At 33.1% G+C, this 27736-nt stretch overlaps 1 protein-coding gene across 1 annotated transcript; it reads right to left on the bottom strand.

Moving 5' to 3' along the window:
* Positions 1-57: 57 nt before the first annotated feature.
* On the bottom strand, positions 58-27148 carry LOC145662707 (uncharacterized). The gene is made up of 8 exons (XM_081728559.1): positions 26929-27148; positions 16610-17480; positions 14486-14992; positions 13453-13671; positions 6782-8004; positions 5461-5732; positions 3102-3256; positions 58-1884 (listed from the first exon to the last, which is right to left on the bottom strand). Exons 2-8 carry the CDS (start codon positions 17468-17470, stop codon positions 1624-1626), a joined length of 3498 nt encoding a protein of 1165 aa, XP_081584685.1. The 5' UTR covers positions 17471-17480; positions 26929-27148; the 3' UTR covers positions 58-1623.
* Between the last annotated feature and the right edge of the window lie 588 nt (positions 27149-27736).

Raw genomic sequence — 27736 nt, 5'->3', positions numbered from 1 at the left:
CATAATTATTATTATTGCGAAATAACGATTAAGGAATGCATGGAGTGACGTAGCATATTACAATGTACAAAATGTATTTTAATATACCATCATCAATATACATAAAAAGCGGTAACACAAAATGCACACTTATGATCGTAAATTACAAATCGATACTCATTCTCTTTTTGTTCACATTCACACACATATCACACAGGCGATATTAATGACAATAATGCATTCATTCACGAACAAATATTTTCATTGAAAACAACTATAACAAAACACACACTTACATACAAACATCATAAAGTAAACAGAGACATGATATGACTTACAGAGTGATTTACTTCTAATAACAAATAAACGACAAAACATAAAGAAGATATGGGCGTATTGAGAAACGAAGTTAAATATTTTTTTCCTTAAGCGGGAATCAATTTATCAACAGAATGAGAATATACATTCAAATTGGCTATAGGACTAGTTTAAGCAAGAACCTTCTACTTTAAAATGCTTAGCAGAAGAGTTTACAAATTGTCATGGGTTGTGCGTTTTTCACAACATAAAGCTAGTATTTAAAATTATAAATATTTACAACACTTTCATTCTGTGAAACTGATATATACCAATATAGGAATAATAGCTAGATACATATATTATGTTTTCTTTAAATAATAAAAGAATGTTTTCTTATATGATGTATATATATTTGTATATACGCTGGCAACTCCTATGTTTAAATGATGAATTTATGTATTGTATGTGAGATTACTTACTATGGCTAATAGTACATTTTTAAAGATAACGAAATCACACTAGGTGGGTATAGTTATTGATGCTTTTTGCCAAATTACAAATTATACTATGATTATTCTATTCATTTATTTATTGTTGTTTCTTATCTTTGCAAGTGTTTTCGTTATTATGAGTGAGAATTTACCATACAAATAAATTCTATTCACAATCTCAATCTGAAACTCAATTATACCCTTTGGATAAGGTAAAGTCAATATTTTCTTTATACGTTCTGTTTTATGTATACAATTAAACTTTGTAGAAATCCATTTGAGGATTACATCAATTAGAAAATCAGATTAAGTACTTAATGTGTATAAATATGGCAATTATAGGTGAATTGTATAAAATTTGAAAAGAGAAGCAAAATCTTCCCATGAATGTTATAAGCTATTTCTTTTTTACACAATTTATATGGTATGTATGGATTCTAACTTCAGTGGAGGTTCTTAACTCGGATAAAAATCCAAGCAATGATCCCACTTTAAGCAGTTGGCCTCGTTTTGTATAGCTTCGACGCTAAAACCGAACGTTAAACTTTAAAAAAAAAAAAAAAAAAAAAAAACTACTAACTTAAATAATGGATTATATACTTAGAACTCTGCCTTTTAAAAGAATAAGCTATCCGTTTTTTATTTATATTGTTACTAAAAATTGTAGTTATGTAACATATGTGTAGTTATATATTATGTGTATAAAGAGATCGTGAATAGCCTAGTTGCGCGATGTTAATGTATGGATGAATATTGCCAAGTAAAATACATGTATCGTCTAACAGTAACTCATTAGCCACCACTAACATCGAGTAAAACAAGACTTAGTAACTTGATTCTTCGTTGTATGTAGTTATTTCTTTCCGTAACCCTGGGCAAAACCTGGTTTCAATGCTGTATCAATTTGAAGATTTTCCTGGGCTTCGACATCATTTTGTCGATCGACAAATTCTGCAGCTGGTCTTGAAAGCACGCTATTTATCCATTCGACGTCTGTTTCTGCAAACACACTTGGAGAATTCTTGTTCGTGCATCCAACATCCCAGCTGTTGATACCAGCTAAGACATAGTGACCATCTCCTCTATCGCATACTAGAGGACCTCCAGCATCGATCTGTAAGTAAATATCAAAATATTTTAATTAACGTAATATTCTTTAAGTATATACAAAAAATAACTGCTTTTACTACCAAATTTAAACACAAAGTAGATAAGTTTACTGAGTACTCACACTCCTTAAATGAGCTAAATTACTACTTCAGTGATTTGTTTTTTTTATGAAACAGAGTTGATACCAAATGTGAATTTTTTTTATCTGGTTATGACTTGGAATTAATGATTGTATAAAAAATTACGCTTTAATTTAAGACCTGAATTCTAGTTATGTTTTGCGCAAAACTGTTATTCTTTTCACATTAATTAAACTAAATACTTCAAGGTTTTTGACAACTATGCCCATGTATTTTACCAGTATTTCAGTTATCTACTAATACAAGATATTTACGAAATCAGTTCTGATAATTTTCTGGACGCATTTACTTTTGTTATTATACAGCTGTATACGTAAAGTCAGAAAAACTATTAAAAAGAATTATATGCCGTATTTTTCCATCTAAGTTACAACTTGGAACTTGAAAATGATAAGTGGAAAACAACATTCTGCTCGATCAACCGATATTGTTTATCTCAATTTGTTAACATTTAGATACTGGTATGTACTATGTATATTTAAAAATTAATAAACTACGTACATAATCCTGAACATTTTTTTGTTCAGAAATAAATTTTATATTTGAATTACTGTCTATCAATAATCAGGTACTGAATTTTTAACTGCCAAGTATCCTAGAGCTGTTAACTAAATACGAGTACAACTTTTTTTGCCGAGAGTATTCTGGAAAATCATAATACATGTTTGGCTAGATACTAAGCTACTAAGAGAATTCTCTTAAGTGTATGTAATATTTTGGTGCCAAAAATTGTCCTCATATTATGTTGTAATTTCAACAATAAGTACAATGTTTTAACATTATCCTTCATACTTACAAAAGAACCATGAAAACAACATATATAACAATGAGGATTATAAAATTCATAAAACATAATGCTTAAAACTGTATTCTAATAATTCCCAAAACTAGTAATTTACTCTAACTTCTTTCGTCAAATTATAAAGAAAAAAAGCTGATACAGGAATAGCGTTCTTCGCTGAAGTTGCGTGTTCATTTATGGAAGCACAGGGAAACTATACCATTGTACATATCATACACTCAAAAGAAATTTGAGTACGTACTTAAACATACTGAAATATTCGCTTAAACACAAAAATACCTTGCAAAGATCTGTTGTTCCATCTCCAGAAGCGCAATTAAAGCTCTTGTTCAGGATAAAATATTTTCCTAGGTAAGTTTGCCGGAGCTTGTGCTCGCACCAAGAATCATCCTGTACCTTCAGATTAAGTCTATGAAGTGTTCCAGGCCGCCGTCCTGCAACAAATATAATAAAATTTAATAAAATATTAACAATTTCAATTAGATTGGCATACAAGGAGATTACATAATTAATAAAAGTCTATGTGTCTTTCAAACTAACTCAAGTTATACTAAACTTTGGTATATTAACACAAGTACGGCAATGTTTATTGTGTGTGTATTTACATATTGAAATCATGTCTGCTTTAGTAGTGCATATTTCAATATCAAGTGCTCTTTCAAATTGTCGAAAGCATAGTATTTATTCCTTAAAATTTGAAGCAAAATTCTAGTAAAACTTTATAAAATTTTGTAAGAAAAATCTAAAAATTTGTAGATTTTAAGAAGTTTGAAAAATAAAGAAATTACAGTATTTTATTTATTTAATTATTTTGAAATTGAAAGAGAAGTATAGTTTTGTGTTTTATTTTAGTTGTTTTCAGTTTTATATTGCATATTATAATAATATGCAAATTTGTCATTCGCAGTGAAATTCGCATCTTAAAAAGATCTGTGAAACAAAAAACAGTCTTATAATTTACAGGATGTAATCTAAACAGTATTATGGTATATGCAATGATCAGTTTCTTGAACCATGTTTAGAATGGAGAAAGACTCATTATGAAGTTATGACATAAAATCATGACACGTTTTTGAGCTGTATATAACATGATGAAAACTACAGCCCTATTTCATGGTACTTTCTAAATTATAGGTCACCATATTCTTCAAACTTCGTTTTGCAGTTTGTTTTACGGCAATTTAAATACAATAAGAAAACTGAAAATTTATTGCGAAGGTTTTGAAAGTTAAATTATATGCTAGCAATTATAAATCTTCTACCAAAAATAAATTTGAATAAGTACTAATGTTTGAGTAATTAGTAAATTGTAATTAGTAATTAGTAAATTTGAGATTAATTAGAAATTCTACATAATATTTGAACAATCATTTCTAAATACTGTAGATAAATATTATAAGTAAATAAATCCTTTTTGTTATAGTCTGCCATCTGGCGCATATTTAACTTTGTTATGAGTTCTCAGTTCATTGGCTTCCGAAGTTTTCTAGTTTTCAACTAATACTCCAATTGCTTCATGTTGTCTTTTCAACACCAAAAATTCACTCCCTCTATCAGAAATAAGGTCTGAGATTGTCCATCAAAAGCAAATGCGCTAACATATGAAAGCACAACAGAGAAAAATAGAATGGAAAATACTTATATAATTATATCTTTTAAATATTAATAATCGATAATAACTTAGTTTTTAAAAAATGAAACGAAATATTTAATGTCGAACGATTATGTCCTGTAGGTGAAAGGAGTCGGATGAGTAATGAAGGTGAATAATTATGAAAGATTTGGAGGAATGAGAATGTGGAAGGAAACGGGGAACACTAAGTAAACTCACGGACCCCATGTTGTCAACTAATTCACATGGCTTGACATCGACTCAGGGACTCCTTGCACTAAAGGTGAGTGCTTTACCACAAAGCCACTATGTCTTCCCCAACCAGTATTGTTTCAATTTATGTTTATTGTTAAAAGGTTTGAATAACTCACTTAGCCAATTTAATATTTACCTGAATATTCTTTCATTTTCCCGAGAGCAAATTAGTGTTTTAGGGTTAAAATCTGAAAAGCGATTATCATTGAAAGAGTGTTCCTGCTACTGTAGTATCTTGCTAACATAGTTTGAAGCCGATACATATGTGTAGCAGTGGATAAGCAGCATCACGTGTAAATTATATGAAAGCGTTCTTTAATTAAGGCCTATAATTGCTTTTGATGAAACAAGAAAATTTTTGAATTTTCGCCGACAATATATATTTCTCAATATTTTTAGTATTACAAAATTATAGCGAAAAATAGTAGTACAGTTAAACAAGATTTAGTTTTATCCTAGAAGTATACTTGAATTGAAGTGCCAAGGTAATTTTAAGCAACACATGACCAGCATTTTGACTTTCGAGGAGAAAACTAAAGAAAAATATAACAATGAACAAGATATCTGTTCACGAAGAACTAACTAACATGTGTGCTTTCTGCTTGTGTTGTCCAGACTTCGATTCCTCATGGTGATGCTTCCTTCGAATTTACTTATGAATAGTGTTTTGGATCTCACTTTAAACAATAGGTTCAGTCTCTTATGGCATATGTGCTATAAAGATCAATCAATCAAAAATTAGTTAAGTGGAGTACAAGATTATTGACTTACCTTGTACTACTTCTCTTCCCCAACCACTGCTAACACAAATCTTTTCATCGAATCTTTCATTTTTCTCTGGCAAACACACAACATCAACATGACGATCAGGTCTTGCAGGTTCATTCAGAAGAAGAAGGGCTAAGTCACTGAAGAGTGAACCAGGCTGGAAGTCCGGGTGTTTGGCAATAGCAATGACTCCTACTTCTTGGTAAGCAAGAGGCGACGCGCCAGAACCAAGCTTCCATTCCCCAAGCTTCACTAAAATGTCTCTTGCACGGATTCTAATTGGAAGAAAATATGTATTACGAATTGCAATTATACATGGCTAACGACTTTTCATTCTCAAAATTTGATAAACTTGCAGTTATAGATTTATAATTTGAGTATATTAATCGTAAGAAATGTAAGATTTCACCTTTTCCATATAGGTTGGTGAGTAGAGTTATTCTCAGAGATGATGATTTCAATAAATTCAAATTCTATTCTAATCCAACAATTTCATAATTTAAAGTATAAATCAATGTATTCACACATATATTCAAAGTAACTTATTTTGCTCTTCTAAAGGTTTTATACCTCTTATACAATTAAATATAATACTTATTTCCTATAACTATTCTATCAGGCCTTGTTTCCATTTTGTACTAAAACACAATACACTGAGCAAGGCTATGTGATAATATGAAACAAAACACACAATCACGTAACAGTTTCGACACAATAACTGTGTTTTCATCAGACTTCCACTTCTTCCGTTGTGTGTTTTGTGACTTATTTCCTCTTGATACAACGAGAAAATGTATTATATATTGTAGTTGAATGTTAATATTATTTTAGGTAAACTGTATCTGAGTTTAATATTTGAATGAGGATTATAAAATAATGTCGAAGTTTAATTTGGAAATAGTCATTTCGAAAATACGGTGAAAATTTGCAATAATATATTTGTTTTCTCTATGGCTCCTTTGATTCGTCCAAAATGTGTAAACTTTATACGAAAAAAAATCAGTGCAATAGACAAAAATTTCTCAAATGGTATGGAATAAATCAATATCCTAGTGTTTATTTCTTGAATTATAAAGGAATCCTGTGAATTTTGCAAATGTGTGTGTAGTATACTTCAGAAGTGAACTTATACTGTAATTTTATTATTGAAAAGTACAGATTTAGATTTTTCATTACTTCATGAAGCTGTCGAAAAAATCTGACAGTGTAATCTGACAGTGAGTGGTTAATGCTAATATTGTCCTCTGTTAAACTTGCCTAATTACAATTCGTATTAACACCTGTAATGTAGGAACAAACATCACAAATAAAAAAAAATACTTACTCATTAACGCAATGTGCTGCAGTGAGGACAGCTTTATTGGAGACCAAAACACCGCTACAAAGTCCGCTCTTGTTGCCAGCAAGAACCAATGCATGCCATGGGAATTCACCAAAACTAGTTTCGCCATCTGGAAGTACTCCATCATTTTCTACTCTTCTAACTCCACAGGTCGATCCTGGGTTTACTGATATCTGTTGAACGGACGGTGCTACAATGGTCACTTGACCATGATCATGAGCTACAAAACTTGAAGATGATTGTGCAGGGAAGCTTGTTATTTGGGAAACTGTAGGACTTGGACGAACTGCAAAACTAGATTGCTGTACCTGAAAGTGTCCTGTTGTAGGCTGAGAGAAGCTAGGCTGTGGTTGACTGGGAACTGGACGAGTTACACTAGAAAAGTGAGTTTGAGAAGAATGTGGGAGTCCTTGAGTAACTCCCGAGTAAGATGGTTGGGGTTGACTTGGGGATGGGCGATGTGGAATACCTTGGGTTGTAGCAGTGAAACTTGTTTGGGCGTGGGTAGTTGATGGTCGATGTTGGGTGACCGCTGAGAATGATGTTTGAGGGTGAGTTGAAATGGATTGAATGGAGTGAACAGGTTGAATTGTCTGAATAGGTTGGATGGGTTGAACGGTTTGATGAGGAGGACGTTGAGAACCTACTGCAGATACTCCATAAGAATAACTTGATTGTGATTGATGTTGAGGAGCCTGAGTGACTGCAGGAAATGAGGATTGTGTAGCACTTGTTTGGTGAACATTGGGTCTACTTGAGAAGGAAGATGATGGAGAATGCGAGGACTGTACTTGTACAAATGATGATTGAGATTGAGATGTGGGTCTAGGATGCAAAGACGGTTTTGGAGAACTAGGGACAGGTTTCACTGGGAAAGTTGTGTGGCTACTAGAAGAATATTGAGATGAAGTAATGAAGTTCTGAGTCTGCGGCTTTGATTGGGTGGCCAGATGAACAGTTTGTTGAGGTACAAAAGTAGGCTGTAGAGATGAATAACTTGGACGTCGGAAGTCCTGTGTAAGTGTTTGTTGTTGTTGCTCTTGGTAGGCATAACTAGACTCAGAATAACCTGACGATCCAGGACTTGCACGAACTATCGCTGGCCCTGGTGTCACTGGTCTACTTTGGGTTGGGGCAAGACTTTGACCGTTAGTAGGGTTGTTGCAACACACACCACTTGCTCCATCAAGTGGAACTCGGCAACTCTAAAATAAAAATGAAAGCACGTCCATTAGGATATGTATTACACTGTTTTATTTTTTTGATAAATTTTCCTATACTATATTAAATTTTCCTATACTGGTTTCTTATACTATATATTATATTGTTCTAAAAGTATTATCATCCCAAGCACAGGTGAGGTACGAATGTTTCCCGAAGCGTTTATATATATATATATATATATATATATATATATATATATATATATATATATATATATATATATATATATATATATATATATATTAATAGGCAATAACTTTGGTTACAACCTTATTTCTTTTATATTTTTCATCTTATCTTCAAAACATGTTTTGTAAAATATAATTCATCTTATTTTTTTAGCAAAATTATTTCTGGTGGGGTACAGATGCACTCTGTTTGGTCATTTATATCACAAAACTTACATTGGAGCAAATACGCTTTGACCGGTGGAAAAGGTTTGATAGTAATAGCGTAGTTTCCAAAACATAAGTCTAATAGATTATTCAAACTTGTAATTCAATTTTGGTAAAAAAAAATTCAGAAATCATAAGAAATTTTATCATCAAGACCAACAAGGAAACTCTTAGTTTACAACTTTTAAGTTCATCAAATGCAAATGCAAACCGTCGGTCTAGAACGAGACGTATCACTTGAAAACCACGGAGAGCAATGACGTAAATCTCCTGCAACACAAACAATGGATCTTTCCCGTATTGCATTTTACAATCATATTTCGAATTACTTGGCAAAAATATTGTAGAAGCTTTCATCTTATAGATCACAGAAGATCGAAAACCGAAAGACTTATTGAATCCATGCACCTCTCATGTTTTCAATTTCGGATAAGGCGAGTTGTGAATTTGATAGACTTACTTATTTACCAACAGCCTTATTCTATTTCATTGTCTTTACTGCCCTATTTAGTGTTGCACACGAGACGAGAAATATCTTGGCTCGAAAATGAGATGGGAAGTGAATTTCAAATTCGAGAAGTTGCCCAAGCCTCGTGACCAACATTAGTTCACTTAAGTCTTAACTCTCAAACACTGTTCAAGCACATGAATCATAGTAGAAAAGATATAAATTGATAAAATACTTGGATGAACACGAACAGGATGAAGAGGATTTCTTATTAACGTTTAAGGGCACACAAGTCATTACACAATATACTCCAATAATAAATATAGTTTAAATTTTGATATATCAGATCCTTCATGGACTGCTAGTGACGTAGGAAGATTCTTATAACTTGTAGATGAACTTAAGAAAAAATTCAGAGCATGAATTTTGTGCATAAATTTACAAAACGAGACTACAAAAGTTTCGAGACGAGACAAGGAAAGATTTACGAGATTTCCTAAAACCTTACTTCTCGTCTCTTCTCGTGGACCACATTAGTACTATTTGGATTAGATTTCTGTTGATTATTTTTCCGTTTTGCGAAATCAATACACTTTTCATAAAAATTGAACAACTTACTAATATTTTTGTTGACGTAAATTGTAAAAAATAACTAATTACGGTTATATAATTTTTACTTCATGCATTTTCAGCTTGGTCCTCAGAGAACCAAGCTGTATTCTCATTGATTGCGTTTTATTTGTAATAGCATAATTATGTAACTACAAGGTTGAGTCACAAATTTGCAATATTCTGGTACAAAACATGCCTGTATTTATTACAGTACAAACAAAGTAGCCCTTTCCTGCGTTTATTGATTCCATAGCGTTATCCTATTGCAGGACAATGCATTTTCGGTTCACCAATGTAGGATACTTGTGGTGTAGTGCAGCATACATCCTCTCTAACTGTTCGGAATAAAAGTTGGTATTGATGGAACAGCCATTAGGAACAACCTCGAAGTGAATTACACCCTCGTAGTTTCACCGTACACAGAGCATGACTTAATGCTTGAAATGGTTCTGCTTGACAAATGTTTCTGGAAATTGGCACTTGTTCGCCATTGTTTTTGCACATTAAGATTTCGAGAAACAAACACTAGCTTTTGGTCACATGTGATAATTCGTTTCAGGAAACGCATATCATACGGATATTGAAGGAGTTGTCGGCACAGATCCACTTTCCTCTGGGCCTGAGCGAAGAACTCATATGACACTCGTGTCAACTCATGAGGCAACTCTTGATAGTTTTCCCGAATTTGTGAAAGTAATGCACTACAGTGGACTGGGACATATCGAACTGGTTTGACAACTGTTGCGTCCTGGTGAATGGATTTTCTTCAATGGCGTGTCATATGACCTCAGAATCTGTTATGGAGCTCCTCCGTGGCTAAGCGGTTAGTGTATGCGCCTTTGGCGTGGGAGACCGGAGTTCCATTCCCGGCGGGAACTCATGTGGTTCGGATTCCACGTTAATCAGTAGGTCCGCGTCTCATACAGCCTCGCTGTTGAACGGGACGTTAAACCCAAAATCAACTCAACTCAACTCAGAATCTGTTATCCTGGCCCGGACCTTGGCTGATTTTCGACATTTATACAACCTGTACGAACTTTTGGAACCAGTGAGTTGTCCTGTGATTCACTGAATCTTCTTCTTTTTAATGACAAATGTTTTGGGTTGGTGCCGCAGTGTTATGCCCAAATTCGAATTCATTCAGTAACCGTTTACGTATCAGACGTTGTTGAGCATCATCACCACTACTTTTGAAAACTGATTGAAAATACTAATGAAGTGTCAGCCTCCGTGTTAAATAGTCCGCTTGCCACTCTACTTCTTGAGCCAGTTTGACCTTGTACTTACGGTTGATTATGGCGTATATATGCGCCTGCTGTTTGCGTTGCAGAAATACTGCAAAACTTATAACTCAACTTTGTACTAGCAAATGGCCCCACAGGTTACTGCTGGCAATAATTTTCGTTCTTCCCTCTTAATCTTTCCTATATAATTCTTATGAACTCAAAGTCTTGCATGGATTTTATCTTAATGAATTATCACCAACCTTCTTCTTCCCTCTAGGTTAAGTGTAAAAAAAATCGCTGAAACATGCGTTTAATTATTTTAAAGGAAAAGTTCAAATAACAAATGTCATGTCTGTAACGTCAACAGATTCCGTAATATGGGCATTATATTATAATAATTGCAACCTCACTTTACCCTCTTCCACTTCAAATTTCTAATCTCACTTTCTTCTCTTCTACATCAAATACTGTAAGACGGGGTTACTTTGCACATCAGGGGTTACTTTGCACAAAGTATGAAAAGAGTTTCACAGTCATCTTTCGGTAAAACCATGAACTGTAAAGAGAAAGTTTCAACTGCCACCGTAATATAGAACATCTAACTGTATTTTGGCTATAATGTTGAGGGTTAACATCAGTTCTAATTCCCCTAGGAGTTTGTTGTAAAGGTATGGAAAGCAGTCACTGTAAAGACCGCCAAAATTTGAAGATATCACCTACAAGAATTTCCGTCAAAGTTAAATCAGTTTCGTAGAATACTCCTGTGTATAATGGGACTTTGATGCAATAGTTGAAATTGAAATGTGAAACGTTTTTAAAAAGTTAAAACAGGAAGAAGGCGATTTCAGCCTCTAATCGGGGTTACTTTCCACAGGTCCAAAATACCTCTTAGATAGGAAATAATTACTAGTGGAACCTCCTGCATTCTAAATTTCGGTAAATTTCCTATTTAGGTAGATGCCAGAATGAATTTCTTATTGGAAAATAAATTATGAACAGTGGCAGATCCAGAAAAATAGTTTGAGAGGGGTTTCATTCACAAATGCTTTGTTTATTGTTGAAATAACTACACTTTTAGGGAGCTTGAAGCTTATACTAATAGGAATGACTAACATTAGATTTTTTTGAAAAAGAAATCATTCAATTTGGGTGGACTTCAGCCCGAAAGTCCCAAATCCCGTAAATCTTCCATTAATTACGGTTGGGATGATATTCTTGGACATAAGGAATAACCAAGGCAAATCAGTTCACGGGGATTTTTTTCTATTTCTGAGTTGGCATTTTTGTGGGACATATGCTAAATGTGGTTCCTGTGCCGGTACCAGAAAATACATAATTTCTTTACAAATATTGGTAATTCATATTAAGTATCGATACTAGTACCTTCATTCTAATATTTGTAAACTGTATGCAGTTTTGTGTAGAAAGTAAAATGTATAAATACTGAAGGGAAAACATTGCACAGAAACCTTATATTTGTATATTGAACATACTTTTTTTGTGTTGTACAAAGTAACCCCAACTATGGGGTTACTTTGCACCAAAGTTTATATTTCAATAGCTATGGTCATACTGAATGTTTACTAATGAACTTACACGAATGTTTTCCACATATATCTAGCTATTATATGTTTAAAATACAGTGTTCTAAATCATTACGTTTGGAAGTTACATGCGATTTTTTTTTTTAATTCCCTGAATCGTGTGCAAAGTAATACGGTATATAAGAGAAGCTGAACATTTGTTTAATTGTTTTAAACGAAAAGTTAAAATAGAAAATGAATTGTTTTAGGTCAATGTTCCATGACTATGCATTGAGACTAAAGACGATGGTAATAATGAGATGTATGGTTTCAATGAAATGAAAAAAGTGGGAGGAAACGGGAGAACTCTGAGAAAATCTACGTACTTTTGTCCATCACAAGGCTTACTTGGCGGGAGTTGGGGTCAAACCAGGAACACCACGCCCCAGAGGTAAGCACTCAACTACAAACCACGTTTCAAAGTTCGGATCTCATGCTAAGCCGTCTGCTGCAAGGGAGACTAAGTTCTAATAAATCAACCAACCAATCTTACATCAGAAATCCTAGTATTGTCCAAATATTGTTTCTAGCATGAGCAGCTTAGCCTAGGTGTTATCAGTCGGTTAGTCATTTAGTTAATCAGAACTTCTTTTTTATAGAGAGATAAGTAGCATTTAATTCGAGAATACCACATGGAGACTTGATATTCCACCATCCAATAATAAATATAATACGTTTACTTAGTCTTATATATCATTAATTATATAGTGATCTCTGCAATAATTGGCAAAGAAATGATCTGTATAATGAGAGTTAAAGCGTGTCCCCTGAATTTTAAATTGTCTCTTCCCCTCATGAACAAAATTTGATTTCAGTATGGTTACTCACCATGGTTCCTTCAAGTACACAGTCAAACGGGTTGAATAGACTTAGATATACGTAGTAACATGATTTTGATTAAATAAATTACATTTCGATGTCTATAAATCAGTACTTCAAATGAAAAATAAATGAAATTTATTTTTTTTAAATGTATTCAAATTTACGAAATGTGTTTGTACGAGTACTGGCTTCCCTTCTTCATAAAGGATAACGCTCATAAGAGCGGAGATAAATTTAGCTTAAGACAGCTTAATAATCTAAATCTGTTTCTGGTTGTGTTAGTAAAACATTACAAGTTAATATTAAAATGAACTGTTAGAAAATAAGGAGAAATAATGCATACCTTAATAGGATGCACTTTGTTGTTAGGGTTGCATTGGTATGCGTGGACACAGCTAGCAAATGCTCCGCAATTCTGAACTTCTTCTACATGACTGTGAGAGTGCACAAGATGAGAACCTTGCCCTTGACCATTGCCTCCAAGCATATCAGGCCATGGGTCTTTGTAATTAGGATCTCGGCAGCATTTGCCATATTCTCCAGTCTCTGGATTGGAACAATCCTGTAAAGAAAAAAGTGGAAGAATTGCCTTATCAGAACATTATTATCTTTAGATTAATTAATTGCAAAAGTCTTACAAAAATACAGGAAAGTCTTACAAAAATACACATTCAAAGTTACATTATTGTACAAGTATATTGATCTTTACAACAAAAATGAAAGGTACAGTACATACATTTTTCTGTTTAGTGATTAAATGCGATATTTATCTATTTCTGCCTAGAAAATATTTCCAGAAAAGTAACTGAAGACGACGACATCTTTTTGTTAGGTTGAAAAGTTACAATCATCCAAAATGTTATTCCAAGATATTCTAAATGTCTTATTCAACAGATTTTGCTTTTATGGAAAAATATATTAATGAAATATGTAATATATTCTAATATAAAATATTTAGAATGTATTTCGAAAACGAATGTGTAGATTTTTAATTTATTCTTAAAATCTGCTTTATCACTGTCACATTAAAATTCAATTCACAACTCCTATTATGCACAATTAATATGTCGCAGAACTATATATAAAAATATTACTGTATAGACTCGATGTGTTCTCGAATAGAAATGAAAAATCGTCAATTTTAACTATCATTCACCATATCCTTGATGAAACGAACTCTTTAAACGCAACATTTATGATAACATAAATGCTCAATACAATTTATTCGATAGGTCTATTCTTTTTGCTCATATAGCAGATTCAATGTTGAATGAGAAAATCACTAACTCCAAGAATTTATTGGTTTCAAAATTTAGATATTCATGAAAAGTAAAATTAGAAAAGAAGAGAATTTATTCCATATTTTTAATACCCACCGTCAGAGGAACTCTGTTCTCTTGCTGCTCTCTACTTAAGTATACGGGTTCGTTGACCATTACACCTTCAGCATTGCAGTATATTTCGTTGACGCATTTCAGGGCAGCTGCACATCCTGGATATGGTGTTGTATTTTGAGGTATGTTAACTGGTGCAATGGAGTTAGGGCGAAGAGTCTGGCTGGATCCAAGAAGGCTTCCACCAGAAGATGGTACTCTTCCACTTTGACTTGCAATAACACCGCTAGTGGTTGGTGTCAAATGAACGAATCCTGGAGTGCCTGATGGGAAAGTTCCACTTCCAGGTTTTGGAGTGATGTGAATTAAAGAATTGCTGGTGGTTTGTGAATGTACTGGAGAGCTAGCACCACCGTAAGATCCACCAGGAAGAGAAGGAGTTTGTGATATCGGAGTACCTCCATAAGAAGCTGATGCGATTTGATTGTTGTTGTTATTGGTTGGACGGACTCGGCAACAAGTTTCTTTGGTTGTGTCACACCGTTGGCTCTGAAAAGTAAAATATGCATTCTTGTTTTCAAACCTCGCAAAACTAAAATTACTCAACATATTTAATATTTTTACTTATAGTAAATACATTGTCTATTACTGCAAAAATACAAAGTGTGTTTGAAAAAGAACTCCCTAGTTTTAATGTATACTAGAATCTGTACAAAGTGACATACACTATTCTAGTTTGTGGTGTTTCATTAATCAACTCTCCAAGTTTGGCTCCCCTGCAGTTGGCAGGTCTGTTCGACCTAGAGACGGCACCAGTGCTATTTTTTCCTCTATTTCCTCAGTTCAGCCCCAGCAGGCGTGCAGTGCAGAGCAACTCAGCAACAATGTGTACTCCGCAACAGAAAACGCAGTATGTTATTTAATTAATTTCTTTTGGAGTCACATAAAAAATGTGTACAGTGAAAAGATCAGAGACATCAATCATTTACGGGAAAGGATCGTCGCGGCGGTTGAGACAGTTACACCTGAAATGTTGGTGAATACGTGACGAGAAGTGAAATATCGTCTCGACGTGTGCAGGGCCACAAATGGATCCCACGTTGAAGTCTACCAACATTAAACAAAACTTGAAGGAATTCTCTTTCATAATATGTACTCATTGATGTAAGTTTTCATTCATTTCTCAATTAAATTTATACTTAAAACTAGGGAGTTCTTTTTCAAACACCCTATATATATAGTTTATTAGAAATAGTTTTAATAAATAGTTTATTAGAAATTATAAATACTTTTCTATTCACATAAACTGGAAACTTTAAAATATTTGTGGAAAAATTGTTTGAAATTTTGATATACTGTAGGCCCTATGTTCAGAATTATTTTTCTTTAATTACAAAAAAATGTAAGATTATTTTGTAATTTAAATTTATTTCTGTGTAACTTTTAGGGACAATATAAAAGGTATTAAAACAGTTTTCCCAGAAACATGAATCAAAACTGTAACAAGTACATTTGAATTACTTCTGTTAATATTTAGATATTGTTATGAATTTAAATTAAACACATAATACAAAATAATACGAAATAATTTAATTCAACCAGGAGTAAGTAATTAAAAGTTTTATAATCACGTAGATTTAGCAATGACTTACTTTCATCCAGAATTTAATATTTTCATAAGTCATTTATTACCAAAAAACCTTGACCCAAAGAAAGTTCTTACGGGAATTGTGTTTCTATTTTTCTTTTATTAGTTTCCTCTGTGTACTGATAAATTATACTTGAACGCAACAAACTTAAAGAAAAAGTTTTTGGTTGTAGGGTTTAAGAAATTAACCCTACAGAAATGAAATTTATTTTAATTTGGTGCAGATTATATTTACTTCGATAATTTAATTTAGTTTGAAGTAGGTTAATGATGTTGACTCATCCTTGAAAAAACTATATTTAAGCTTTTAAATAATTCATGGACCCTATGAATGAAACTTGTTGCAAGGTTTCCCCTAATCATCCGTAACAACATCTAAATTTGATTATAAGAGTTTTCACTACTCTCTAAATTAATTAGCTACTCTCGCTTAGAGATTACGAAATATTCAAAAGCATCTATACTGATTATCATATTAATACTTATAGCCTTCTTTTGGTGTTTGACGTTACACTTACCCCACTTCGTACTTGGAATATTCCTTGGCCATTATCGACAACGTATCCATTTTGACAAAGATAATGAGGAACGCATTGATTTCCTCGTCCACAATAAATAGTGTTACTCGTAGTAGAACTTGTAATTGATGTCACAGTGGAATGACTTCCATGTGATCCTGATGGAACTGGGCGAGTGGAACTTCCTTGGATGCTGCTGTGTTGAGAGTTTGTGCTTCCATATGAGTAGGTGTTGGAACTGGATGGGAAAGAACCTCCACCAATATTGCTCAGAAAAGGATTATTTTGTAAAGAAGAGGATCCTTGAGACGGGAAGGAAGATGAGGGACCACAGCTTCCTCCAGGTCCCCCGCAGCCTGATGCAGGAACATTGCCTCCTCCACATGCTCCTCCAGGACCTCCGCAGCCGCTAGTTGGTGATCCAGAGCCAGTAGCAACTCCACAAGCCCCTCCAGGACCTCCGCAGCCGCTAGTTGGTGATCCAGAGCCAGTAGCAACTCCACAAGCCCCTCCAGGTCCTCCACAGCCACCTGCGGATCCACCTTGTGATGTCACTACAACTTTATTGCTATGTCCTTTGCCGAACGGAGATTCTGGTCCTTGCCACCAGAAAGGACCCTTTGGCAATTCTGTAACGGAATTTCCACCAATAATAGCGGGAGCTTGCGTTGATGCAGAAGGATATAACCCAGGGGAAGAAGCACCTGGAGCAATTCCACCCGTGTAATCCACATTAGACTCCAAAGGTACCTCTGGAGTAGTCGAACTGTGATGCTTCTTTTTATGACCTTGTGGTATACCGTAGCCATATATTGACGGTACACACAGCAAAGTGGCTAAGAAGATAGCTTTCATTTCCATGTTACCAATCCTGAAAATTATTACAGAAAAAGGATAATTAGAACTAAAAATATATAATGCGTTAGAATATTGAGTTTTCATTTTAAGGAATATTTACTCATTTAAAACACGAGTGAGTTACGTGTTACATGAATAGTGACTTAGCATAAAACACTACAGAACAGTATAGTATAGCACAACCACTCCCAAGATAATTTCTACATTGAAAAATGCAGTAATATGCTACAAGCGGTACATCTGAATGCATAATCATATTCTTCAAAGCTCTGGACAACGATCCTATTCCTTCTACGCAAGGATTTTTTTCTGATATGAATATAAAATTAGATCTCTTTCACTCTATGCTCAACTAAATATGATATTTGAACTTTTAGATATCGAACTGAGTACTATAAATAACTTCTCTTATGAGCATATTACTATATTCAATCTGCTTTCTAGTATCTAGTTCACGATAATTCTAAATCATTTGTTTTCCTATATTTATACTTCTGCGCTTAGTTATTTTTTAAAATAATGTATTTACTTTACATTTCATAGTTTATCTTTGTTCTTGACTTAATTCGTTTGTTTATTTGGAATTTAACACTCTTTTCAAGATAAGGATCGTACAAGAGCCAGGTTTTGTGCATGAATGTAATGTAAAGTAAGATGCATAAAAGATGGAATGTAAGTTAACCATTTTTTTTTTCTTAACGAGAAAGTTTTGTATTCTATTTCAAAAGATAGATAAGTGAAAAGAAAGTGACTTTTTAGTCTCATATCTCCACGTTTAGGTACTGTAGGCTAAAAACAACGAAAGACAGAAGAGTGAATTTTAAAATTAGTGTAATAAAAGAAGTGGAAGAAACCGAAAGAACCTTAAGAGAAATCATGCAAACAATTTTGTACACTATATAACCCATAGGCCTGGAATCTAACCTGGGATTGTTTGTACCAGAAGTATTCTACCACTAAAGACATAGAGAAATGGGAAGAAATTATTAAATTACTTGAAAATTGTACAATAGAAGAAAATGACAATACTTATAATGTTAGTTCTCTAGTAGACACATAGACATAGTCTACTAAAACTTTCTCTCTTTTTCACACATACATTAAAAAGAAAGAAGGCAAGAAAATAACCAGACTACGTCTGAGCTATTAAACAAAAACATAAGAACCAAAGGAGTTAAATGTGACTGACACAATTATTAAACATTGCAGTTCTATCTGTATGTATTCATTGTTTGAGTGCTTTCTTTTTGTATATATATAAAGTGCTTTAAGATCATTTTGAATATAAAGTTTGTACCTATTTTATATGTGTTTTTGTCTAATTTTGTTTAGGTGTGACAAAAGTAAGAATCTAAAAATCATAAAGTTATGAAACATTATCCAAATTTTCAGATTATAAAATCATAAGACCGTAGAATGAAATCTGCAAATTTCTCATCAATAATAATCTATAAACACTCATTTTATTTCTGAATAAAATGCTTGAAAACGTGAAGCGTATCGAAATTGTTGTTACCTAAGTTTATGTATAGGAAACTCATTCGGATTAGAAGTGAGTAGCCTACATGCTTGCTTAGCTTTTTACAAGACTTGTTTATTGGGGTACGCTTAGCTATTGACACGACACGCCCTTCGTTTATTTCGCAGATCAGCATTACCATCCATCCACACCCTTGAATGTCTTTGCGTATCCGGTCGACGACACGTTGGCATCAAAGACCTTGTTCAGAATATTGACTTCGCGTGCTTGAAAAAGAAAATACTTACAACACATAACCTTGTCTTACATCATGATCATTTCACACTGGGGATTTCTTCCTGTTACATTTGCTGAAAGCTATCTAATTCATTCTATGATTTCATTATCCATTATTAACACTGTTAGTACCTTTCAGGAAAACGAAAACTGTTCAGCGTTTCCGATATTGACGCAGGGGCGGAGGAAACTTTCTTATTTTATATATAAATAAAACCCATACTAGAGTTTGGAGCTCTTAGAAGTAGTTCTATGTAGCAGTATTACAGCCTACCGCCCCCCCCAGAAGTCCGTCCTGCATCCGCCCCTGCATTGACGCATAGTAAATATGTGTATATATGCATCATCTTCAGTCAATAGATTTCTATAGAGAATTTTATTTTCACAGGTTGTAAATTCATCGTAATCGAAGTGACTGCCGAGGGAAGAGATAGGAGTCAAAAAAAAAGAGTTTGGCACGAATGCTTCGACATAGAGTTCACATATTTGAAAACTGAAATCTTTCAGTTTTACGTCCCACACTATGTGTTTTTCCACCCAAAGCCGACTTGGCGCTAATTGAGATCGAACCAAGGATTCCACGCAATAGAGGTGAACGTTCTACACTGAGCCACCGCGGCACTTTTCATATGTTTGAATACTCATAATTATTAAATATATGGAATAAGAGATAACGCTAAAACAGGTTACGTAGGATTGTATGTACATAATGCAGAAATAGAATCGACTATCACCCCCTGTATTTTCGTTCTGGATGTATAGTATTCCATTTTTAGAAGAATATGGGAAAGAGTTTGGGTAGACTAAGACGAGATTAGGAGATAATGTACACATGTACATGAGAATCTAAGAGAAATTGGAAATCTTTGAAATATTTCAGTTTTACATCTCACGACTATGTACTTTAGGCTAAGGAAGATGGATGATTAAGGTAAGTGAATGATGGAATAAGAATTGGTGGAATAAGAATGTGGGAAAACGGGAGTAAATCTGAGAAAAGCCACAGTCACGATATTGTTGACCACAAACGTACTTGGCCGGAGATTGAACCAGGGACTCCATCGTGCCCCCTACGAAAAGTTGGAAACAACAATTTTGATTATATTTGCGGTACTTTCGATAACGCGACAATACATTTAGAGTCGTAGAGTATAGAGTTAGGTAATATATTCTCACTACTTGGATTGTCTACGAGCCAAGAGCTGAGGCAGTTTCGATTCGAAGAGGTGTCGTGAAAGAAATGGCTCGTCTCAGAAAGTGTATCTGCTTCTATTGGAAGAGTTCTGTCACGAAAATTCTGTCTCGTCCCATCTCGTGGGAACCTCAATTAACTTATATACATGTAAAACTCCTCAACGGTTGGCAATGTTAATATCATAATTCACTGACTTCAATGTGTGCATGTCCACGCATAATTTTAGCATAGATGTACCGATTTTGATTATCTATTTTAGTTTTAAAGAGTACACTTTCTTCCAAGCTTCATATAAACTTTTAGTTGAGTTGAGTTGATTTTAGTTTAGCGTCCCTTTCAGCAGCGAGGTTATATGAGACGTGGACCTACTGATTAACGTGAAATCCGAACCACATGAGCTCCCGCCGCGAATCGAACCCGGGTCTCCCAGGCCAAAGGCACGTACGCTAACCGCTTAGCCACGAGGAAGCTCATCATATAAATTTTGTTGAGATCTGATGACAGTCTTTGGAGTTAGACCATGAAACTTCTGAACATCTGATAGTGTTAACACCGTGTGTATTTTTACATAAATTCCGTAACGCGTGGATCGATTAAAACATACATATTTGGTCAAGCATATTTTATGTCCACTCATTTTATAGGAAGTTAGTATCCTACCTTCAGTATAGGCATCTAAGTAAACTACTGGGGCAACAAAGAAGTGGAAAAATTAAAGAAACTTTAAAGAAAAATAACGACTTAAGAAACGCATTAAAAAGCAGAAAATAATTCATCACTATTATATATATATATATATATATATATATATATATATATATATATATATATATATATAAAGTTTCTGCCAAGCCCAACAAATTAATTCTAATATAAAGTTATTTTGGATGATAATTTTATGAGGTACTTTTTCGGCTTGGCACATACTTAATTTTTTTTATATTTAATAATAATCAATGATTTTCCGCTTTTAAGCACTTAACTATTATAATTATTATTATCTACTTTTTAGCGCTTTTGTTGAAGTCCATTAATATATATTTTTTTTTTATTTTTAGATTTTATATTTAATTTGTATATTGCGGATGATATGGCGCTTGTTGCAGAATTTGAAGAGAAAATCAGTGGAAAACTTGATGAAGGGATGTGAAGAATATGGGTTGAAAATAAATGTTAGAAGACAAAAGCCATAGTGACTGGAGTCGGTGTCAAATATTGAAGTAGGAGGGAAGAAAATAGAACAGATGACTAGTTTTCGATACCTGGGTAGTATTATTAGTGATGATATGAAGTGTGAACGCGAAATAAAAGCAAGGATAGGAATGACGAAAGAAGTCTTTAGTAGAAAGAAAATACTATTTTGTGGGATCTTAAATAAAGAGTTGAGTAAAAGACTTATAAAACGCTTCGTGTGGAGTATTGTGCGGTATGGGTCAGAAACATAGACGTTACGCACAAAAGATGGAAAACGACTGGGAGCTTTCGAAATGTGGGTGTGGAGGAGAATGGAAAGAATTAGCAGGGTCGAGCGGAAAACGAATGAGAGGATGTTAGAAGTGGTAGGGGGAAAAGAACAATTTTAGATTTTATTAAGAAGAAGAAGAGAAATTGGTTGGGAGATTAGTTAAGAAGGAACTGTATCATGAGGGACTTGCCAGAGGGTATGGTGGCAGGAAAGAGGAAGAGGGCAAAAGAGAATACACTTAATGGACGATATCAAAACAGAGAAATCGTACGTGAAAAAGAGGTTAGCAGAAGACCGTGGAGCATTGGAAGCTTCTCAGTTGCATCAAAAATGACCTGCTAATAATGGCAGAATTTCTATGATGATGATGATTGGTGAAGGCACGATGCAGATACAAGGCTATCACACACTGGAAACATTAGAAATGGAAATGGAAAGAAAATCAGTCAAGAACTGTTTGAAGTCATGTACATATTATATATACAAGTAGTCTGAAATAATTGAGTGGTCATTATCCTCCTACAGTCTGTTAACCGTGTTCCTCTCCTTGCCAAAGAGTTTACTCACTTATTTTTCATGAATTAATAAATTTGATTGACCCAACTATTTTGGTTTCGGCAACTAAAGTCTTGTTCGTTGTAACTAAGGATTTTGGTTGAAACTATTTTAATAAAATATTTTGCTTAATAATGACCAATTATTTTATCTTTGTACTAACAAGTATTTATTAATGTTTACTATTATCAAACCTAGCTTATGTTTAAGAACTGGCTTTTCGATGTTTGGAGAAGTTTGTGTGCTTTATATCAGTCTTAATTGCAAGCTTTTTATGTAGTATTTTTTTTAAAAAATAACTCCCAAAACCCTGTACGTATAGAATAATTAGAAACTTAAAAGTAGATCGAAAATGGGAAAAAATATAAGAAATGAAGTCTCGATGAATTGTTTTCCTACTTCATTGCCGTTATTGACAAAAGCAGATGTAGACTCACTAGGAAGAGATAAAACACATTTCTCCTACTAATAAATAAATACATTTCTGCCGAAGTTAGTAATTCAGTCCTTGAGTGATATATGGCGCAGAATCCTGCTTCAAGCAGAACACTCAATTAGATGATCAAGCGAATTAAACTAAGGTGAGTTTGTGTTTCTATTCAATACTGATAAACTGCTAAGTTGAGGAATTCAAAAGTTGAAATCATTAAGGATAATCAATAACTCGTAGTCTGTAAATCACTTTTCTTCACAATGAATTGAAAGCTCTGGATTCACGTAAACTGGAAATTTTGTTGCTTCTGTTCTCGATGTTGAGAAAAATAAGCGAGAAACAAAAAAGGGAATTTGCTGGCTCTTCGTTTTAGAATTTAGTCTAAATGTCTTTAGTTTTCATACCAGATAGAGTTTTTCTTTGCCACTGTACAATAATCTAAAAGATATTTATGACTGTAGTATATATATTTAGCTAATGAATAAAATGCTGCTAATGAATATACAACTAATGAATAAAATTGTTCTAAGTATGGATAAAAATATCTTCTAAGATACACACACATTTTGACATACTACATATTCAAACTATTCAGTTTAGTGTGTAAAGGTTATTTTCTTTCAAAATAAAGCCTTTCCAAATAATTTCCTTTTCGTCCTATATCCCTCTTAATATTCGGTACTTTCTTTTCATTATAAAGGTTACTTTTCTCTAGATGTGTTAACTGTGTCACTTACTAAATAAATTTGAGAATATTTCAAATTAATCAAACTAGCAATCTAAAGGATGAACTAATAAATCTACAACATAAAAAACAACTTTTATCTTGTACTTTTTGGCCATTATATATATATATATATATATATATATATATATATATATATATATATATTAAGAAAAACAAATTTACCAACAATGATAATAAATTTCACTTATAAAGTCAGACAGTAAACAATATTGATAGTACAACTTCATTTAATAGTATCTCTGAACATTGGAGGGGACTGAACGACATAGGTTTTGTTAAATTTTCTTGAAAGAATTACGTAAAAAACAGAAAACAACAGAAAAAAAACAAGTCATTTCCTAAAATGTAATAAACCATTCTATTATTTCTAAACAGTGTGTGAACTAAAATAAAATTATGTTGAAATTGTTTATGATAACACTCATTAAGACATGTGTACTCTTTTTAGAGTATTCAAGGCTACATTAAAGTAGGGTAATTATCTTAAGTTCAAGATCAAAAATAATAATGCTCAGAAAAGTACAAGGAAAAACTTCTTTTATGTTGTAGATTTATTTCATTCTTTAGATCCTTAGTTTGATTAATATGAAATATTCTCAAATTTATTTAGTAAGTGTCACAGTAACACATCTAGAGAAAACTAACCTTTATAATGAAAAGAAAGTAGTGAATATTAAGAGGGATATAGGATGAAAAGAACATTATTTGACAAGTCTTTATTTTAAAAGGAAATAACCTTTGCATACTAAACTGAATAGTTTGAATGTCTATTATATCAAAATCTGCGTATATCTTAGAATATATTTTTATGCATATTTAGAACAATTTTATGTATTAGCTGCATATTGTAATTACAAAATAATTTACTAAATTTAGCCAAAAACTATAACTCATTATGCAAGTACTTATTCCAGAATAAATAAGAGAATATTAAAATAATTTTTTAAAAGACCATTGTCTTTTTGAAGTACACAAATAGTACCAAAAGTTGATTCATAGGGTTAATTTCCAACGTGTTTTAAACTTGTGTAGTTTTCTAATATTCTTCCCCTAAAACAAAGGACGAATTTCAATGATAAATATAGAAATAGTGTTATGTATATCGGGATCTCTTGACTGAAGAGGAAGGCAGATTGCTCAATACGAAGCCAAAATCTATTTAGGCTGAATTAGGATTTTAATCCTATTTTTCAAGCCTAAACTTTTTTTTTGCCAAAAAAAAAGGTTAAATGATCATCATCACAAAAAAAATATCAATAACATTTAATATTATACAGAAAATTAACTGAAAATTACTCTCTTAAGTAAAATAGTGCCTCCTACACAAAATAATATCGTCGTTCTTTTGCTGTTAAAAATAATGTCATCGTGTCAGAACATGTATACTACTTCAGTCACAACTATGAAGTTAACAAGTAATTTACAATATTGCACCTTGACATATCTGGATATTGTAACAAAAAATGAGAATTAATAATTGTAGTAGTGCTGGCGTCTTCATAACAAAACTGGTTCCTGAGCCAAGGATCTTCTGCTTAGAAATCTTAGTACAGTATACTACTATTATTATTATTATTTGCAGTTTATCATACTTAACACATAAGAAAACTGAGGAACACATGGACTGAACTAAAATCTTTGACTTAACATCCTCATGGCTATACCCTTTATCTTTAGGCTAAAGGAAATGGGTAATTAATAAAAATGAACGGTATTGAAAGAAATTATGGAAGGAGAATGTGGGAGGAAACGAAATAATCTCAAGAATATTCACGGACTCGATGTTGTCCAACAGAAATTCACGCAGTCTAGGATCGAACCAGGTTCCTTCACAACAGAAGTGAGCGCTTTACCACTAAGTTATTGTGCCGCATTTACAAAAAAATATATTTTATATATGTAGTTAATTGTTCAGTTTCATATTAGAAATTCAAGGTTTAATCCTTTACGTAATATGTTCCTAAATACACAAAAGATGCCGGATACTGGCTCTGTTACCAAGAGTTCTGGATTCGATGTCCAGCGATGGTAACAATGACAGCAAGAAATAGGCTACTAATTAGAACCTAGAGTATTGTTAGCGCACGATATTACTTCTTAGACAAACTGTATGTCTAAGAATCTCGTACACACACACAGAACATATATTTCCCTCAACGTTATATAAATTGCAAAATATTTGTAATTCAATAAATAAAGATTTTGATATTCTATCCGTGTTTATTTTATCAGACAAACGTTTCAAACACTGACTGCATTTACCTTCAGAGTTGGGCTATTTCGGAGAATTGTTGTGTAATTATTCTGATATAATTTTAATTGTTACATTGTTGTAATTTTTATTTCAGTATTTAAGAATCAAATATTGTTACAACAATGACTGAAATTTATAATATCAACTGTTTTCTTACGTATTTCTGTTGTTTTCGATTTCTTCAACTTTTTTATGCTATTTTTTCAATATCCCAAGTTTCACGTAATTTCAACCTTTACACTCTGTTCAATATGTTATTGCGTAATTTTATTTCTATTGCTTTTCTTAATAGCCTTTTACATCCATGAATGGATCTACATATAACCGACCAATTTTCAAACATTTTTTCTATGTACTAGAAGAAAAAAATGCAATTTTGTTTGAAAGTGCATCGGTTATATGTAAATCCACTCATGGATGTAAATGATTATTAAGAGAATCAATAGAAATAAAATTACGCTATAACACTGAATAAAGAGGAAGATCTGAAATTAAGTGAAATTTGGAATATTTTATTACCATTATAAAAGTGAACAGAACGTAAATAATTATAATATTTAAGAGAACGACTAATATCATAAATTTGGATTAAACTTGAGTTAAATTTATAACAATATTTCATTGTTAAATATTGAAACAAAATTATAATGATTTAACAATTAAAATTATATCACAATAATTGCACTATACAACAATTCCTCATATTAGTACAGTTATCAAGACAAACGCATCTAGTGCGTTTGTAATGTCAGTCTAATAAAAGATACACGAATGGAATATCAAAAGTTTTATTTTTTGAATAACTGAAATTCTATATTATTTACAAAAAAAAAAAAAAAAAAAAAGTAGCAGTGATCGAATTGGAACGGTAATCAGCCGGTGCCGGTAGTAAATTAAGACACTCAAACTCATATTGGCTGTAAACATTGAAAAATAACTACTACGTATGTTGAAGTATACCTACAACAAATCTATGCTTACGAGATATCAGTTCTAGTTTACCTCCAATTGAATCACTGTAAAGTAATACATTTTTAAGAAGTCTTGATACTCACCTGCAATGAACGTTGATTTAAAAATGAATTGAAGTTTGAAATGTTGAAACTTGATATGTATTTAATAAGATCACTAGGTTCTAAAGTCACTTCTAGATAACTATTAATAAAAATTATAAAGTGTCACTAAAGTTCTTTCACAGTACACTGTAAGGTACTGTGATGTGTGCTGATATGTTCAGACACACTTACACACACACTCACTTGTGAATCTCGACAAGTTTTGTCTACAGTTATATAGTCTGATGTAAGGAGGCGTGGTCTCCGTGAAGCCCTTTGAGGATCTTGAATGGTTAAACGCATAACAAGGGAAGAATTCTCCGAAAGAAGATGGCTGAGGGACAAGGGAGAGGGTAACAGGTTGTTAAACGTGTGGATGAACACCTGAAGAAAAAAGAATAGGTAAAAAAGTCTTTATTATTTTTTTTATCCCCAAGGCCATATTCACTCTGGAGTCACTTGTTGTTCAGGGCTCGCTCAGTGACGGAGTTTAACGCGGGTTTTCCAACGAGAAGAGCGTGCTGGTTGCCTACGTAATCATATCCGTGACCGAAGGGTCAAAGCGATCATTGCTACATTTTGCTTATGTTCTCAAAGTTATATCTTTTTTTTTTTCATATTCTGTAAGAAAAAAGGAAGGAAAGAGAATCACGTAATAACAACCCAACAGGTCTGAACTCTAGATGTCTACAGGCTTATTTCAGGCATTGTAGTTGCAAATTCTGCATACTGTGATAGTAAAGAGGGGAGATTAAAAGGCCTCTTCATGAACAACTTGCTCATGCATATGCATTCTGGGCGCCTGATC

The sequence above is a fragment of the Thermobia domestica genome, chromosome 10 (assembly GCF_964235325.1).
Source record: "Thermobia domestica chromosome 10, izTheDome1.hap1.1, whole genome shotgun sequence".
Classification (NCBI taxonomy): Eukaryota; Metazoa; Arthropoda; class Insecta; order Zygentoma; family Lepismatidae; genus Thermobia; species Thermobia domestica.
Note: the sequence above shows the minus strand (reverse complement) of the source record. Positions and strands in the feature narration are given on the sequence as shown.

Bases quoted from the DNA above. Each gene is read 5' to 3' on its own strand.
- LOC145662707 (XM_081728559.1), bottom strand. From the start codon at position 17,470: ATGGAAATGAAAGCTATCTTCTTAGCCACTTTGCTGTGTGTACCGTCA. The intron at 13,672-14,485 runs GTGGGTATTAAA...TTTTCTTTACAG, and splicing joins AGAACAGAGTTCCTCTGACG to GATTGTTCCAATCCAGAGAC. The intron at 5,733-6,781 runs GTAAGTATTTTT...TCTTCCAATTAG, and splicing joins GCAGCACATTGCGTTAATGA to AATCCGTGCAAGAGACATTT.